The 18597-nt window shown below is 50.5% G+C and overlaps 1 protein-coding gene and 1 long non-coding RNA gene across 4 annotated transcripts in view; one reads left to right on the top strand and one right to left on the bottom strand.

Moving 5' to 3' along the window:
- RIPK3 (receptor interacting serine/threonine kinase 3) overlaps window positions 1-8161 on the top strand; it is a 21740-nt gene extending 13579 nt beyond the window's left edge. The window contains exons 10-12 of one of the 3 annotated variants that reach the window (XR_012657031.1): window positions 578-605; window positions 2174-2368; window positions 8106-8161. Coding sequence is in view for 2 of the 3 variants with exons in the window: in XM_075072468.1 (XP_074928569.1) it covers window positions 578-605; window positions 2174-2283 (138 nt within the window). In the remaining variant the exon portion in view is untranslated. Of the gene's footprint in view, window positions 1-577; window positions 606-2173; window positions 2564-8105 lie in introns of those variants that run through there. The other 2 variants (XM_075072468.1, XM_075072469.1) reach the window with 2 other exon arrangements.
- Window positions 1-18597, bottom strand: part of LOC142047743 (uncharacterized) — a 119093-nt gene that overhangs the window by 88263 nt on the left and 12233 nt on the right. The gene's annotated exons all lie outside the window — the stretch shown is intronic.

Raw genomic sequence — 18597 nt, 5'->3', positions numbered from 1 at the left:
CAGAGCTGACACCAGCTTGTCTGAGACTTTTTCCAGTAACACAGAACAAGTTTGAAATACAGACAATACACAGCCAATATTCATAACTTCAACTACAGAAATGATACAGACATACAGACAGCATAATCATAACCAGTAACCCGTAACCTGGTCTTAGACACCTTATATGACCCCCTTTACATAGAATTTGGTGGCACTACAGAACCATGGTTGCAACCCATGTTCTATATGGTCCCAGTTTCTATCAATAACGTCACAAGGGGCTCATGGGATCAGGATGGGGGGCTGTGCTGGAGGGGGTGGAGCTGGAGGAGGTGCTGGAAGGGAATGAGGGAGGGGTTGGGAGGGGGATCTACAGGTGGGGAAAGCAGGGGAGGGGGATGTAAGAGGATGGTGTTGGGGGGAGGGAGCTATGGGCAGAGGAAAGGGAGGAGGAGGGGTATAGGGGATGGGAACTGTGGAATGGAGAGGATGGATCATGGGGCTAATGGCACAGAGGGAAGGGGTCTCTAAAGAGCAGGGTCTCCATTCCCGTCCCAGCTGATTAACCCATTCTCTTCCCCCATCTGTCTTTCAGCCTCAGCAACCTCTCTATGAGTTCTCAGGTGAGACCTCCCCCATCACATGGGACAGCTGCAGTGTACCTGGCTAGCCTCTAGGTGGCGCCTGTCCACTCATAAATGAGCACTATGATTCGGGTGGCCCCAGATATTTGGGATGGGCGGGGGGGTCTCTTCTGTTTGTTGCCCCCAGAACAATTCTGTGGTTTTAAACATCTGAGAGAGAAAAAGAGAAAATACATCCATCCATCCATGCTTCCCCGTACACACACATTGATCTATCTCATCTGTCTATCCATCCATCCGACCGTCCCCATACACACCCACCCATCCATCCGACCGCCCCCATACACACCCACACACCCACCCATCCATCCGACCGCCCCCATACACACCCACCCATCCATCCGACCGCCCCCATACACACCCACACACCCACCCATCCACCCGACCGTCCCCATACACACCCACCCATCCACCCTCCCACCCGACTGTCCCCATACACACACACCCATCTCATCTCATCTATCCATCCGTCCATCCCCATACGCACCCATCCATTTAATCTCATCTATCCATCCGTCCCCATACGCACCCATCCATCTCATCTCATCTATCCATCCATCCGTCTCCATACACACCCATCCATCTCATCTCATCTATCCATCCGTCCATCCCCATACGCACCCATCCATTTAATCTCATCTATCCATCCCCATACACACCCATCCATCCATCCTTCTCCATACACACCTATCCATCTCATCTCATCTATCCATCTGTCCGTCCCCATACGCACCCATCCATTTTATCTCATCTATCCATCCATCTGTCCCCATACACACCCATCCATCCATCCATCCATCCATCCACCCATCCGTCCCCATACACACCCATCTCATCTCATCTCATTTCATCTCATCTATCCATCCATCCTTCTCCATACACACCCATCCATCTATCCATCCACCCATCCGTCCCCATATATACCCATCCATCTCATCTCATTTCATCTCGTCTATCCATCCATCCTCCTCCATACACATCCATCCATCCACCCATCCGTCAGTCTGTCCCCATACATACTCATCCATCTCATCTCATCTATCCATCCATTCTTCTCCATACACACCCATCTAATCTGTCCGTCCATCCATCCATCCGTCCCCATACACACCCATCCATCTCATCTCATCTATCCATCCATCCGTCTCCATACACACCCATCCATCTCATCTCATCTATCCATCCATCCGTCCCCATACACACCCATCCATCTATCCTTTTCCATACCCACCCATCTATCCATCTCATCTGTCTGTCCATCCATCCATCCTTTTCCATACACACCCACCCATCTCATCTATCCATCCATCCTTCTCCATACACACCTATCCATCCATCTCATCTGTCTGTCCATCGAGCCGTCCTTCTCCATACACATCCATCCATCCATCCACCCATCTATCCCCATACACACCCATCCATCTCATGTGCATCTTTTGTCTCTACATATCCATCCCCATACATCCACCTCTTCTCTCTCCACACAAGTACTCTTTCTTTCTTTCGTTCTTTCCCTTCGCTTTATTGTGTCTCCCTGTCACCTGCAGGTGGCAGCATAAATATCGTTGGGCCTTGCTCGGCAATACAGATTGGCCGCAACAACACCATGAAAGTGACCAAGGTGCGAGTAGAGAAGAAGAAGAAGAAGAAGAAATAATGGCTCCTTCATCTCTGATCACTAGATGTGTGTGTGGAGCATCTCAGCCCTCCCTGCCCCCCGCAGAGAAACCCCCCTTTCTCTGGTACGCACCACTTCCCTCTGCAGGGGCACAATGAACCTCAGCCCCCCACCGTCCTCTCCCAATTCCCAGCTCCCCCCTCTCCCCCTGTGGTGGGGGGTTGGGGGGGGATTCCAGCTCCAGGAGCTGGCATCTCTGGCCACGGAGGACTTTTGTAGCTGCAGCATTAAAGCAACAGTGAGACTAACTCAAGCCTGGCTTTGGGACAAGTAGTCTGGTTTTGCAGAGTCGTGAGTGGAGGAAAGAAAGCAGCTGGCTGCTGGATGGTACCGGCCCAGCAGCCCCTGCAGGAGTTCAGAGTCAAGGCAGCCCCAACAGCAACCCCCGCCAAGGTGCCTGCCTGCCCTGGGGCACCCCCTCTAGGTGCTAGCTTGGGGTCCTATTTCTCGGGTGCTGCTGCTGGCCAGGGGGCCGGCAGTGGCCGGTTGGAGAGTGTCCCTCCAGGGCAGAGGCACATTGGTAGGGGCCTGTGTGGGAGGGCAGGGGACTCTTGCCAAGGGCTGTGTGTGTGGTGGGGGGCCGTGGGAGCTCTGCTGGACTCACTGCAGGCTGTGGTGTCTGTCCCCCCTATGGACAATGAGGCGTGGGGCTGGCTGGGAGCTGCAACAGGAGGGGAAAATGGCCCTGACCAGCTCCTATTGACTCCCTGCAGCACAGCGCCCCCTAGCGCCAGCACTATGAGGGGAGAGTGCCCCCTAGGGAGCCCCCCTGGCCCGCAGCACAGCACCCCCTAGCTCCAGCACTGACTGTGAGGGGAAAGTGCCTGCTAGGGAGCCCCCTGGCCCCACAGCACAGCACCCCCTATCTCGAGCACTGACTGTGAGAGGAGAGTGCCCGCTAGGGAGCCCCCCCTGCCCCACAGCACAGTGCCCCCTATCTCGAGCACTGACTGTGAGAGGAGAGTGCCCGCTAGGGAGCCCCCCCTGCCCCACAGCACAGTGCCCCCTAGTGCTGTAGTTCAGGGGAAGGGCAGGGTTATACTCGAGACGCTATTGCTAGCCTTTTGCTTAAGCAAAGTTGGGAAAATAATTCATCCAGAGCATCTGCCGTGTGAAATATCGCCTGAGGCGGAGCCCAGCTCTCTCCCCTAATGCTGCAGTTCCTCCAGCGTCGCCTCTGTCCCAGGCAAGATGCTGGAAATTCTGGTGAATACACGAGGGGGCTGCTCTTTGCTGTTTCCGTAGGCGACAATGCCCTGGGCCTTCCCCTTGTAAACAGGGCTCCAGAATCACCCTGCAAAATCAGAGTGGAGAAGGGATAGTGGAGGGTTTCAGACACTTGTAATCCATCCAGCGGGGTGCTGAAAGGACTACAGAAGTGCCGGGGCCAAGTGCCAGGTCCCCATGCCACGCACTCAGATTTGGCCCACCCACCCTCCTGTCAGGACGGCGAGGCAGCCAGGCCATATTTGAATAGGTGGGTGGGTGGTGTTGCTACATGGCACACGGGGTGGCCGTGCCGTTCAAGTCTGGCCCATGTGTTTCTGTCTCTGCTAGCACATTGCCCCCTAGCACCGGCACTGACTAGCAGGGACAAGGCACCAGTGTTACAACACCCAGCACCAGTCGGGGATAAGGCGAGGGGGCTCGTTGAGCCCCTGCCAAGGTCAGGGTTTCAAAGAGGGGAGACAACGTCCCTCTGGCCCCCATCTCTGGCACCGATGTTATCTATCCATCCATCCACCCCATACTTACTGTTATCTCCCATTCCTCCATCTTTACACACACCCCTCCGTCCATCCCTCCATCCTTCTGCACACCCCTTCCTCTGTCCATCCATCCCCATATACCCCCCCATCCCTCTACATATCCTTCCATCTCCATTCACACCCGTCCATCCATCCATGTATGCATCAATCCATCTACCCATCCCTCGCCCTACACATCCATCCAGCTCCATACGCACTCCATCCATCCCCCCATCCCTATACACACCTCTCCATTCATCCAGCCATCTCTCTCCACAGAGAAACCAGGGGCCCACCGCAATTGCCCTGCCAATAAGGAGAATAACATCAGTGACTGACATTACCCAGCCCGGCCTGTCCTCTGGAGATCTCAGATTGCATGTGGGACAGGTGTTCTCTGCAGGTGAAGGCCCAGCTCTTTCCCCCAAACAGAACCAGCCTGAAAATGGGCCAGCAGAGAGTGAAATCTAGAGCTGAGAAAACAATGTACCCGTGGAAAGGGCAGTTTATACAAAATTGAAATTTTCCACAGAAAAAAAATTGATTTTTCCATGAATTTTTAATTTTCCATCGGGAAAATTGAAATGAAATATTTAATCTTGGGTCCATTCCACCCAAATCAGAATATTTCATTTTTTGAAAATGATCTGAAACATTTAGTTTGGAATCAGTTCAACAATATGGTAAACTGATTTTTGCTACCCGTGCATTGGCTTATGGGAGTTGTACTTCAGGTCTCAATTCTCTCATAAGACTTGGCTCCCTGGAGGGCTACATCTCCCATAATGCAACTCAGATTTGCTTCTGATTGAGCTGTTTGGAGCATCATGGGAATCGTGAAACTCAGTGCATTGTGGAAGATGTAATCCAGGCAGGGACTACATAAGGGAAAATAGAGGCCTGAACTACAGCTCCCAGAAGGCAGGGGTGTGCACAAGGGGGGTAGCAGGGGCACCCCACACACATAATTGTCAGAGGCACAGAGCTCTTTCAGGCCCAGGCCCCAGTGGTGGGGAGAGCAAGATCCTCCCAGCCCTGGGGCTGCAGGGAGGATAGCGAGCTCCTGCTGGAGCCGAGGGAGCGGATACAGAACATGCCCCAGCAAAAGGGGTCAAAGTTAAGTTTCTGTGCATGCCCCCACTTGAAGGCAATGCACTGATAAGGAACTGCAGCTTAATGTTGAACTCACTCGAAATGAAGTATTTGGGGTAAGCTCAACAAACCAAAATCTTAGAATCATAGAAAAGTCGGGCTGGAAGGGATCTCGAGAGGCCATCTACTCTAACCCTCTGCACTGACAGGTGTATGTCCAACCTGGACTTGAACACCTCCAATGACAGATTCCACAGCCTCCCTAGTTAACCTGTTCCAGAGCTTAACTAGCCTTAGAGTTGGACAGTTTTTCATAATATACAATCTTAATCTTCCTTGCTGCAGATTATGCCCATTACTTCTTGTTCTATCTTCAATAGACATGGAGAACATTTGATCAGTGGCCTCTTTATAACAGCCCTTAATATATTTGAAGAGAGTTATCATGTCCCCTCTTCAGCTTCATCTTTTCTAGCCCAAACATGCCCAGTTCTTTCAGCCTTTCCTCCCAAAGTCAGCTGTTCTAAACCTCTGATCATTTTTTTTGTTGTTTCTCTCCCCTGGACTCTCTCCAATTTGTTCACATGGAAGGAAATGTTTCAATCTGTTCACATCTTAGCATGTTTCATTTTGATTGAAAATTGCAATGAAACATTTCGACATTTCTGAGTCAAACCTGCCTTCGGAATTTCCATTTTACCAAAAATGTTGGACATCTCAACTTTTCTTTGAAAACAAAGATTGAAATGTTACCATTTCCTGCAGGACGGGAACACTGACTCTCCCTCAGCTCCAGTGAGACCCTGCTCCAGTGGACATCAACAGCAAAGGTCCCATCCATGTCTATGGGTCTAGGATTTCACCCAGGGTCCTGTCTGTTGGGTAGCCTTGGGGTTGAGTTCACTTGAAGACCCTCCAGGGAAGGCGAACAATACAGATGCTCATAAAATGTGGGTGTGGGGCATTTCTCCATTTTCAACATTTTCCCTAAAACGTTAAAAATCAAAGCCTAAACATTTCTGGTCATGGTGCATCATGGGAGTGGTAGTCTGGGTGCCTCATGCCCCTATTCTTTCTTGTGGGAACACCGGACTGGAATGCTCCTACTGGGTCATGGGATCCAGTTCCTCCTGTCCCAGGCAGCCCTGTCATATCATCCCATCCATAAACATATCAAGCTCTGTCTGTATCTTTGTTAGGTTGTTCCCCCCCTCTTCCCCCAACTGCTCCCATTGGAGATTGTTCCAGAACCTTCCCCCTCTAATGGTTAGCAACCTTCTCCTCATCTCCAGCCTGCATTGATCCATGCCATATTTATCCCCATTTGATTTGTCCTTTAGTTTCAACAGCTCGTATCCCTCCCTGGTGTTCTCCCTGCTCCTGCTGTATTTATAGAGCAATCAGACCCCGTTCAGCCTGTGTTTCAGGCTAACCTACCCAAGTGTTTTATTCCCCTCTCATGAGACCGACTCTCCATTTCCCTGATTGTCCCACCAGCCATTCTTGGCACCTGCTAAGCCAGGATCCTTCTTTCTGGGACAGGGCTGCCCAGAACGCTGCACTGGATTCCAGCTGAGCTGTGCCTAGTGCCTTCTGCGCTGGCATTCAAATGTCCCTGTACTGGAGACACCTGGGCTGCTCCATCCCAGAACCATATTGACCTTTCTCCCGGACGCATCCCGTTTGTGGACCATTGTCATCCTGCAATCCACTGACACACCCAAGTCTCCCTCCTGCTCTGTCGCTTCCAGCTGATGAGCCTCCAGCTCAGAGCAGGAATTTTCTTCTTACTTGTCCCTATTTGCATGAGCCCATGTTAAATTTCATCTCATTTCCACCAGCGCCTTGCAGAAGGGCACTAACACTGGAGAGACCTCTCCGGAGATGTCCTAGATGTTGGGCTCCCTGACTACGCGTCATCTCACATGATGCACCAGGGGCTTCCCTCTTGGGGCAGTGCAGCATGGGAGAGGCACGGCCATGGTGGTTTCCATCAGCTCCTTGCCTGGACCAGGTTGCTGCAGGCTGGCCGCTCTGGGTCGGGGGAGATTTACCTGGAACACTGATTTCTTGGCATGGGGGATGCCGGCCCACAGCATGGTGGTGGGGTCATAATTAGGGTTGCCAGCCCTCCAGGATTGTCCTGGAGTCTCCAGGAATTAAAGATTAATCTTGAATTAAAGATTATGTCAGAAGATGAAACCTCCAGAAATATGTCCAACCAAAATTGGCAACCCTAGTTGTAATGCCGGCACTGTTCTCTGCATATGCCGTCCCTCACCACCTCCTGCAGCCTGTCCGTGGTGCTGTTTGCTCTGGTCCGACCCCACCCAGCCTCGCTGCTCTCGGAGCCTGGGCTGACGTGATGGTCGGCCCCCAGCAGGCAGGTGTAGGGTCAGCTCTGCGCCATGGCACAGCTGCCAAGGGTGAGAGAGAGAGAATGGACCTGGATCAGCGCAGGGATCAGAGCTGGTGTGAGGCAGCACCACCCGGCTGGAGCATGGACGTGAGTCCATTAAGGATAACTAGGTAGATAGAGGCCTACACAGGTCACATCCAATATGTCTAAACCCCCCAGTCTTTGCCCTCTTGTTCAGGAAACCCACTAACCCATTTTATGTTCTCTCTATCCACTCTCCCATGTTGGACACATCCCCATGCATCTTCCAAGACCTCCCTCGGCCCCCATTTTAAGGCACAGATCAGCTCCTTTGGAAGGAGTCCCTGCAAAGCCTGGTGAGAGGCCTTGGTTCTGTTGTCTCTTGGAGACTTTGAGTGGATAGAGCTGGAGGAATGAGGTGCCGCAAGGGGACTGGGGAAAGCTGGCACTAGGCGAAGAGGGAAGGAATCCCAGGGTCCAGGGTCAGGGAAAGAAGTGGATGGCAGTAGGTAACCCGTTACTATTGTTAAAGTTGAGTGGATTGTCCGAGACGGTTTCCTTTGGGATTTTCTACTGTTCAGACTTTCAGCTTCCCCAGCAGAAATCTACAGTAAAAACCATTCTTGTCTGACCTCCAACTCCTGCATACTGCGTCCAACATGCAGAAATACTCGGCAGCATCTTCAGGTCTAAGGTTAGTCATGTGCAAATACAACAGGTTGTTGGGACTGTCCCTGCCAATGATGAATTGCCCTTTCACTGAACCCGCATAATTTTTGTACCTCCGGCCTAATGACTAATGGTTGAGAGCCACTCCAGTCCCTTTCTAGGTGTGTTTCTGTACCAGGTCATCCCATAATCACCCACGCTGAATCCAGAGGTTTTGCAGGAGATCCAGAGAGAGTCCCCTAGCACTTTAACTTCTCCACCAGATGCCACAAATTCTAATTGTGTCTGGATCCGTGGATAGTAAAAAAGAGACACGGAGACTTCTTTAATAATACTTGGGCATCTCTCATGTCTGCAGGAATTAAATTATGTGTGAGACCCACTAGAAAGGATGCAGTATCGAGCCATAATAGCATCCCTCTGATTCTGAGAAGAGCTTTCATGGGAATTGGCTGTAAATTGCACAGACACAGGGGGACGCAGATTGTCTCGATTTTCTCTTCAAGAGCTGCAGCATCAAGAGAATCTCCGGCTTTAAACAGGAAATTCAGTTATGCATTTTGCACACATCCTGTTTTAGAAGAGTCAGGTGAACTCCAGCCCAGAATAAACTGCATGTTAAATACCATGGTGTTGCTTGACTGGGGGCAAATAATAATAACATGAATTGAGTTAGTAACAGGTGGGCTCATCTTCACATGGGGTCACTACTTTGCCTTATGTTGAATCCTGCTACCATTCCCTCTTTTTTTTGGTCTGTTTAACGTGTAAGCTGCTTGGGACAAGGACTATCTCTTACTATGAGTCACACGGTGATCCTTTTACATTGGGTAGCGTTTTATCCCAAAAGTTTATCAGAAGAAATGATGAAGGGGATGGAACGGCTGCCATCTGAGGAGAGATTAATAAGACTGAGACATTTCAGCTTGGAAAAGACGCGACTACAGGGGGGATAAGATAGCGGTCTATAAAATCATGACTGGTGTGGAGAAAGTGAAGAAGGAAGTGTTATTTACTCCTCATAACACAAGAACTAGGTGTAACCGGTCCTTAGTGGGTCACAACTGAGGATGCCAAATTCAGCACGAACTGCTGAGAAACAGGGCAAACACAACCGAAACCTGGTGGTTCTTCTTTTATAAGAGAGACCGAACCAGCCACAAAAGTAAACTCCTGGTTCACCACACTGGCTAACAAGAAAACATAAAGGCAGTTTCCTCAGTTCTTATATCACCACCAAAAACACTGGATTCAGAGACGAGTGGTTCTTTACAACCAGTCTAATCAAATAATAGCTTCTTCCAATCCCAAAGGACCAATCATACACCTGGGTCAATATATAACTTACATCTTACCCCAAAATCACACTGTTGCCAATCCTTTAGTATCTAAAATCTAAAGGTTTATTCATAGAAAGAAAGAAAGAACGCTGAGAGTTACAATTGGTTAAATGGAATCAATCACATACAGTAATGGCAAAGTCCTTGGTTCAGGCTTGTGGCAGTGATGGACTAAACTGCTGGCTCAAGTCAAGTCTCTGGAATACATCCACAGCTTGGATGGGTCATTCAGTCCTTTGTTCAGAGCTTCAGTTTGTAGCAAGGTCCCTCCAGAGGTAAGAAGCAGGATTTAGGACAAACTGAAGGTGTTTCCAGAGCCTTTTATAACTTTTGCCTCGTGGAGGGCATCCCATTGTTCTTACTGTGGAAAATTACAGCAACAGGATGGGGTTTTGAGTCACATGCGCAAGTCACATGTTCATGCCCAATTTCCCTCAGTCATTGCAAGAAGCCATTTACCTACATTCCAGACAGCACGTTTACACGACAGCCCACTCAGTGTAGATGGGCATCTCCTATAGTCCATTGTCAACCAAAGTGTTTCTTGATGAACCACTTAGCTTGAATAGTCCCTCCAAGATGTGCTGGGCACTAACCTGTGGGCACTACCCCAGGAGTCAACATTTGAAATCCAGGTATAGAGCCAATACTTATGTAAGCAGAGTCAGGATGAGCTCTACCCTGACATCTGGTAGTGAATTATGGTGAGTGTGGAAAAGAATTTCAGGGGCTGATCTTGTTTGCATAGGCACACCCACCCTGCCTAGCATAGCCCATGGCAGCCTAAAATGGTCACTTTGACAGCTGTGGGATCCTCAATTTCTCTGTTATTGGGGCAGGAGGAATAAAGTGTTGTTACCCTGATTATATGAATGAAGGACTATGAAACTGTTTTATGACAGAGGGTCTCACCATCAATTCAGTAGCACTCGCTAGACAAGGGACATGGGTTCCAAAACACAGTGAATTGAGAAAGGTTGGGGATGAGTGTGTGTATCTGATAGTATGGGTCCCTGTTTGAGGGCCTGGAACAGCAATTGCACCTCCTCTCTCTCTACTGTTGAATAGCAGAGCTAGTTTTGATTCCATTAGGAGTCTAGTTAGAGGCTACTGAGCTGAATTTACTTTGGGCCAATGGTGTATCAGCGCTGGGGCTCCCCTACTACAAGCTGAAATCACTAAAAGAGCTAAACTTACTGAGCTCAGATTGCTGAGTGCTGTGTTAACTAGTGGGGGAGCCTGAAGATGTATCGCTAAGCAGCTGGCAGAGCGCAACAGTTTGCAGGATGGTTGCTGCAGCCCATGGAACGCAGAGCAGAGCAGTTTGTGGGATGGTTGGAGCGACCCGCGGAACAGTGAGCGAGTGGAGCTGTTTGCGGGTTGTCTTGGGTGGCGGGGCTGGTGGAGTGGAGCCGGTTGTGGTGAAGACTGCAGCAGAACTCCATGGAGAGGCGGAGCAGTCAGCCTCGGACCAAGTAAGATGCCTCTTAACACCCTGCATGCCCCACCCCATTTCCACCCATGCTGGGGGGCTAAAACTCTGCAGATAAACTTTTGAACTCTGGGGCAGCACTGACCAGGGACAGAGACTTTTGGGTTACTGGACTTTGGGGTGATTGGACTTAAGACCCTGAGGGGGAAAGGGCACTGCCAAAACTTACTTGGTGGGTTTTTGCTCATGGTTTGTGTTATGAATCCTGTTTGTGGTGTTTCCCAACATAATGCTGCATTGTTTCCCGCCTTTATTAAAAGGATTTTGCTACACTCGGACTCCGCGCTTGCAAGAGGGGAAGTATTGCCTCCTAGAGGTGCCTGGGGGGTGGTATGTAATTGTCCCAGGTCACTGGGTGGGGGCTTGAGACGGTTTTGCACTGCGTTATTGAAATGGAACCCCTAGATACTGAATCTGGCCCTTGTTGCTGCCAACTCAGAGGGGCAGAAGGGTTACACTTATAACTTCAAATACAAAAATGATACATGCATCCAGATAGCATAATCATAATCAGCAAATCGTAACCTTTTCAAAGACATTTCACTTGACAACCTTTGTACAAGATTTGGAGCAAATGTAGAACGGTGGTTGCAACAATGATCTATAGTCATATTTTAATCAGATAGTGTCACTAGGGGTCACCAGATGAAATTAATAGGCAGTGTAGTAAGATAAGGTCCTGAGACATAAGTCCTTGTATCTTGAGAAAGGAGGGAGACCTAATTCTGGCAAAACCAGAAAATCAGTGGGTTCTGGAAATCCCCCAGCAGAAGCAGTACTTCCTTTTACGATGGATACATGGTTCAATTGTGATCATCCAAAACAGGAAGAGGCAGAAAAACTAAAAAAAACGGGGATGGTGGCCTGGAGTGAAAGAGGATTTAAACCTGCATATTCACAACTGTTTAACGAGTGCTTGGGGCAGCAAGCCGCGGGGGGCGGCTTGCCTGCAGAGAGTCCGCTGGTCCCACAGCCTGCCTGCCGTGCTTGGGGCAGCAAAATGCCTAGAGCTGCCCCTGTGTGTGCTAAGCAAGACCCTCCCATCCTGTGGCCCTTTCAACTCCTTGTCAAGCCAGCCTGGGCCCTGCCGTGAGCCATGCAAACCCCTGAGCTCTGTTCTTTTGGCCTTAGCCAGTCTGGATCATCCCAGCTCTTCATGTCCAGCTTTGCCTGACTTTCCTTAGTGTTAGGATATAAATATTCAGGCCTGCCTGCGAAGGCCTGTACTTTAAGAACTTAGGTGTATTTTTATCACTTAGCTAGTTACAAGGGTATAAAACAAAGAATCAAAATCACAGTCCGCCTGTGCCTGGGCCTTTGCTCACTAGGATAGACTGAGACCTGGTTCTTAGGCTAAGGCCTTTGGCTAAGCAGCAGGGGCAGCCATACGCTGGGAAAGGAACGGTCACATCCTCTCATCCCAAACCAGCCACTGAAATATATTGGGATTGGGCTGTTAGGAAGACGATCCTGTCCTGATAGTGCCCATCACCACCAGATAAAGAGACAGATCTTACGATGGTTAAAGAAAATATAGTTTGACAGCATCCGGTCTGGCAAGAAATCACTTATCAGTGGCTGTGGTTGTGAAGCCCTCATTTCTGTATGTTTTATCTTTATGACTCCCACTTTTCTGTCATTAAACTGTCTGGGTCTCTAATTGTTTCTGTCTGCTGTATAATGAATTTTGCTGGGTGCAAGTTAATTAGGGTAGGAGGATATAATGGGTTAGAGAATTATCTTACAATGTGTTAGGATTGGTTAGTTACATTCAGGGGCGGCTCCAGGCCCAAGCACGCCAAGCGCGTGCTTGGGGAGGCACTCCGCAGGAGGCGCTCTGCCGGTTGCTGGGAGGGCGGCAGGCGGCTCCGGTGGACCCTCCGCAGGCACGTCTGTGGGAGGTCCACCAGAGCCGCGGGACTGGTGAGCGGCAGAGCGCCCCCCGCAGTGTGCCGCCATGCTTGGGGCAGCGAAATGGCTAGATCCACCCCTGGTTACATTTCAGTAAAACAATTGGTTAAGGTATAGCTGAGAATATTACTATATAAACTGGGCTCAAACAGGAAGTGGAAGGGAAATTAGAATCATGTTTGTTAAGGATAGAGAACAGGGAACAGGGACACAGGCAATGCTGTACAGCATCACTAGGAAGGGGCACACGGGGTAAATACTTTGCAGTGTCAGAGCTGGATAGAGGGACAAGTGGTAAATGCTCTGTGGCGTCGGAACCGGGAAGGGGGACGTGGAGTAAACGCTCTGCGGCATCAGAGCTGGGAAGGGAGCATTGTGGAACAGACTCTATCAGTGTATAGAGATAAGCCTGGCTGGTGGGAAGGGCTTTGGAATATGCTTGCTTGGAAACTAACCCCAATAAACATCGCAGTGTCTGCGCTTGGGACTAAGGGTCTTTTGCTGCTTGCTGTCTGCATGACAAGAACCAGGGAAGTGGGAGGGCGAAGGGAAAACCCTCTAACACTTAGCAATTCAGTATTGCCTACCCCAAAGGTACAAAAATCATGAGATTATGTGAAAATGATAGATATGGGGTTCTTTTTCTTTGCCTTCTGCTTTTTGAGCCTTTAGCATGCACATTCTGAAGCTTTCTCCACAGCCACAAGGGCTAGGAACTTACTTTTCCTTTAAGAATGAAGGCTGAAATCATCACAGATCCACTTGACTCCAGGAGCTGGGACTTTAAGGAAAACACAAATTATCATGAGACTCGTGACAACATCATGAGAGTTGGCAATGCTGCTTGGATGAGCCAGGCTGAGTTGGGACTCTTGTTCCCCAGGCCAACGTAGACCAGTGGTTCTCCACAAGGGTCCACAAATTAAAAAAAGGTCGAGAACCAACCTAGTGGTTCTCAGCCAGGGGTAAGTGTACCCCTAGGGGTATGCAGGGGTCTACCAGGGGGTCCATCAACTCATCTAGATATTTGCCTAGTTTTTCAGGCTACATAAAAACCACTAGCAAAGTCAGTACAAACTAAAATTTCATTCAGACAATGAGTTGTTTGTCCTGCTCTACATATGGACTGTACGACAGGCTGTATGTAAAAGGCACTCTGGGAAAAATGAGAAAGGAAGCCAGTTTTCAGGAGTCATGGGCTGCGACACTTTTGTATGCTGATGTCTGATTTTGTAAGCAGGTAGCTTTTAAGTGAGGTGTAACTTGAGGGGACGTAAAACAAATCAAAGTCCTGAAAGGGGGACAGTTGGGGAAGGTTGAGAGCCACTGACGCAGAGCACAAGCCTCAGGACAATCCGGGTGCAGGTGGCCCAACCGCAGAGAGGCCACCTGGTTCTGGGCACCCTGCAGGGTGCAGGGAAGGGGGAATTGCATTCCGGGAGCCAGGGAAGAACAGGGCATGTTGGTGACGCCCAGAGAGGCAGATCGGGGGAAGGTGGAGGGAATGCCCAGCTCTGCCTGTTATAACCTGGTTCCTTTGTGAGCGACTCATGTGGTGGAGGATCCTCAACAGAAATGCCCAGCTCCATCCACCCCAGCGGGAGACAGCCAGACAGGGCCAGTGACTGCAAACACAATTCCTAGCAGTATCTTCCTCATGACCAGCCAGCCTAAGGCAGGCTAGCAGGGGGATGCGGGTCAGGACTGAGGGGCACCAGCAGAGCTGGGGGGGAAGGGTTGGCTTGCAGGGGGTTCCGGGTTGGGACTGAGGGGCACCAGCAGAGCTGGGGGGGGAGTGGGCTTGGCTAGCAGGGGGCTCTGGGTCGGGACTGAGGGGCACCAGCAGAGCTGGGGGGGGAGTGGGCTTGGCTAGCAGGGGGCTGTGGGTCAGGACTGAGGGGCAGAGCTGGAGGGGCGGGCTTGGCTAGCAAGGGGTTGTGGATTGGGACTGAGGGGCAGAGCTAGGGGGGCAGCCTTGGCTAGCAAGGGGCTGCGGGTCGGGACTGAGGGGCAGAGCTGGGGGGGCGGCCTTGGCTAGCAAGGGGCTGCGGATCGGGACTGAGGGGCACCAGCAGAGCTGTTGGGGAACCCAGGACTGGGCTAGCAGGGGGCTGCAGGTCGGGACTGAGGGGCACCATCAGAGGAGGGTGGGAGGGGTGAGCCCAGGCCTTGTAGTGAGGGGGCTGCGGGTCAGACTGAGGGAACTTAGGTGCCCTGTTTTCTTTTCAGCTTCATTTGCGGCTCCCTTGCTGGGCCCGGAGTTATCCACCAGGCTCACTAGTGGTACTTCCTCACTGCAGGGCAGCCCTGCCCTTCCCTTCGTCCTCACGGGGGGGGGGGGGGGGGTGCTGAGGTCAGATAGACGCAAGGATGGTAATTGGGATCCTGTGGAGGCAGATCCTCCAAGGGGCAGGACGCCCGGCCTGCTTCCCTTCCCTCCCTCGGACAATGCCCCCCCCCGCCGGCCGTACAGATCTCTTCTGCAGCCACTTCGCGCAGGGCTGCCACGTTCCTGTCCGGGCAGCGCGGAGCTGGGGAGGGGGACAGGGCCAGAGCCGGATTCTGCATTTGCCGCTGCCTAGCTGGATCTTGGTTCCACCCCATTCATCCCGACTCGTTCCGGGGCTGCAAGGCGGCGATGGTTGCCCGGTTCCCCCAGCGAGCAGAGGAGGCTCCGGTCCTGGCTGGCTAAGGCAAGCCCGCGGGAGTGGGCCTCTGCAGGAAGGGACGGGGGGCTGAGCAGCAGCAGGCTCATGGAGGCAGCCTCAGTGCCCGCTGCAGGTCCCCCTGCCTGCCTGCTCTCCTCGCCCGCTGCCGGGGGCATGCACATGCCGCACCAGGTCTTGCTTATTCCCGCCCAGCTTGTAGCTTGCTTCCCTGAGCCCCAACAGGTCCCAGGCTACGTCTACACCTACAGGATAAATTCGAATTAGCGTTAAACCAATTTATAAAATAGATTATTATAAGTCGATTGTGCATGTCCACACTAGGCACGTAATTCGGTGGTGTGCGGTCCATTCCCGAGGCTAAGCATCCGATTTCTGGAGCGGTGCACTGTGGGTAGTCTACTGTAAAAGTAATGAAGGCCAATACGTCGATTTGCGTCCCAACACACGCTAACACTAATCCGATATAGTAATAATCGATTTTAGCGTTACTCCTCTCGTTTGTAGGAGTACAGAAATCGATTTAAAGAGCCCTTTAAATCGATATAAAGAGCAGTGTAGTGTGGACGGGTGCAGCGTTAAATTGATTTAACGCTGTTAAAATCGGTTTAACAGCATAGTGTAGACCAGGCCCCATATTCACATAGCTGAGCCGCCGATGTAAGTCAGCTCCTGCTCTTAGCCCAGAAACAAACAGAACATGCAGCTCATGCAGAACATCAGTCACCCGATTTCCCCCCCTCAGCAAGTCCCGTTTTGGCATTTGTCTGCTGCAGGAGAGTTAAAATGAAACACTTTCCATGTGATTCACATGGTGAACCATTTCTGCTTTACCAAAGCAGAGTCTTTTTGTTATTGATTGTCCGGGTTATCTTTATCCCAGACTTTTCAGGTTCCTTGTCTGACCGCAAGCGAGACAGGCAACCCAGCAAAGGCCAAAACCAAGTTCTTTATTGATGATGCACACAAGCAACAAAGAACAACCCCCCACCCTTCCTTCAATGCAGCACAAATTTATATAAGCAACTTTACACAGTTAAAGCATTTAATTGCCTGCGGTTAATTAACGGCACCCGGTGAAGCATTTGATCACAAAATTCATGGCCTTGAGCAGTTCCTGGTGCACAAGCAGCTTCCTTATCAGTACTGAGAACTTTTTTATCCACACTGCCCAAGCTTGAGGGCAAGGGGAGTTTATCCACCCAGCTTCTGCTCGCTGACTTCATTCACCCACCTTCCGAGCCCCCCTTGTTCATGCATCAAGCATGGGATCATCTGCTCAGCCTATCTTGTGGGCCTTCTGGCCCACTCTAAAGCATCCTATCTATCACTTCAGAACAGGAGAAAATACAAATAGGGGAAAGCTTTCAACATGGCACAGAACAAATAGATTTAACACTCTCCAGACAGTAATAGGGGACTTGCTGGTTTAAGGCCCAGAGAGGCCGGTTTTGGTTGCATATATTCCTGCAGGCTTTATCGCATGACATAATCTTTAATTAAAGATTAACATTTAATTCCTGGAGATTGGCAACCCTAAAGCTACTTGGCGTAAATCTGGCTTGTTTTAGGTGACTGATTACCTTCCAGTGTTAGAGACATGATTGATTCACTTCTGGTCCCAGGTTTTTCAATTCTCCTCATTAATTGTGCCTGGTGGGAGAAGGGAGTTGATGCTAACTTTTTGCTTCTAACTCACATTCTCACATGACCAATCCTGGACGTGGAAAACAACTCCACTATACAGACTGTCTGAATTAATGCTGGTCTATAAGGTCCTATCTTGTGAATCCTTGATTGTCCTGCTGATACAAAATCAGTGACATCCAGGGCCATAACTGCTAAGTGCGGCAGCACAAAAGATGTGCTGCCACGTATTCCTAGGGCATTCATTTATCAGCAGTCAAGTGGTAAAATTATACTATGGTTTCCTAAAAAGAGACGTTCTTTAAACTGCACTCCCAAGCAAGCGGTGAGAGACCGTTTGCAGGGACTGGAAGTGCAGGGATTCTGTACTCGGCAAAGTGAGACTCACAAAGATCCAAAGAGCAGCTCACTGTTATCTCTGCTCAAGGCAAATTGTTTATTGGAATTTCTAGGGTGGGCAAACAGTGTGGTGAAAAAATTGGAAGACAATCTTTTCAAATGGGAAGTGGCCTGCCTACAACAATACTCCTTTGGCTGGCATCCTGTCAGCTCTCACAACTTTAGCATGGTTTGGCCAGGTTCAGGACTTACAGGTGAGACCTCCAACAAATGCCTAGCTTACAGGAGGTGCTGCTGAATATGGTGGTGGTTATTCCGTAGGTAAGTACTCTTCCATCTGAATAGGTATTGACCCAATGTCCCGCGCAGCAGCCTCCTTCCTGCCCCCGCTCAAGCACGTTCCCCCGGCCTGTCTCCACTGGAAATAGCTCTCGCAGCGCTCAGTTCTGATCCACGTGGGGCTGACGGGGCCATGAAAAAGGTCAGTGGGGAGGGAAGCTGGGCTGACTCCATCCCCAAGACAGCTGCCCTGTATTAAGGGGCGCCTTTTGGGGCCTAAAGTCCTGCACCAACGTGGTGTGTTAGGACCCTGCTGCCCATCAAGCATTTGACCAGCTCCAGCACTTGGGGGGAACCTGTCTCTGTCCGTGCTGATCAATGAGGGGTTTGCCCTTGACTTCAATAGGGGAAGGGGCAGGATTTCACCTTTCCTGGTTTCCGAGCAGTTCCTGTGACTTACCACACAACGTCTTATTGTGCCAGGTCTCCCAACAATAACCTTTGTCCTCGACTTTTCATAGGGATATATCCTGGACGGCCTTGAAAAGCAGCTGATTCCCTTACTAGTGCTCACGACAAGCACTTAAACAATCATGAGGCAAGCCCCCAAATATCCCACGACTGGCTTAAAAATCATGAGATTTTAAAATATAATACAATTGGGGTTCTTTTTATTTGCCTTCTGGTTTTTGAGCTTTTAGGGTTCCTGTTTTCCAGCTTTGCCCCTCTC

The sequence above is a fragment of the Chelonoidis abingdonii genome, chromosome 14 (assembly GCF_003597395.2).
Source record: "Chelonoidis abingdonii isolate Lonesome George chromosome 14, CheloAbing_2.0, whole genome shotgun sequence".
Taxonomy (NCBI): Eukaryota; Metazoa; Chordata; order Testudines; family Testudinidae; genus Chelonoidis; species Chelonoidis abingdonii.
Note: the sequence above shows the minus strand (reverse complement) of the source record. Positions and strands in the feature narration are given on the sequence as shown.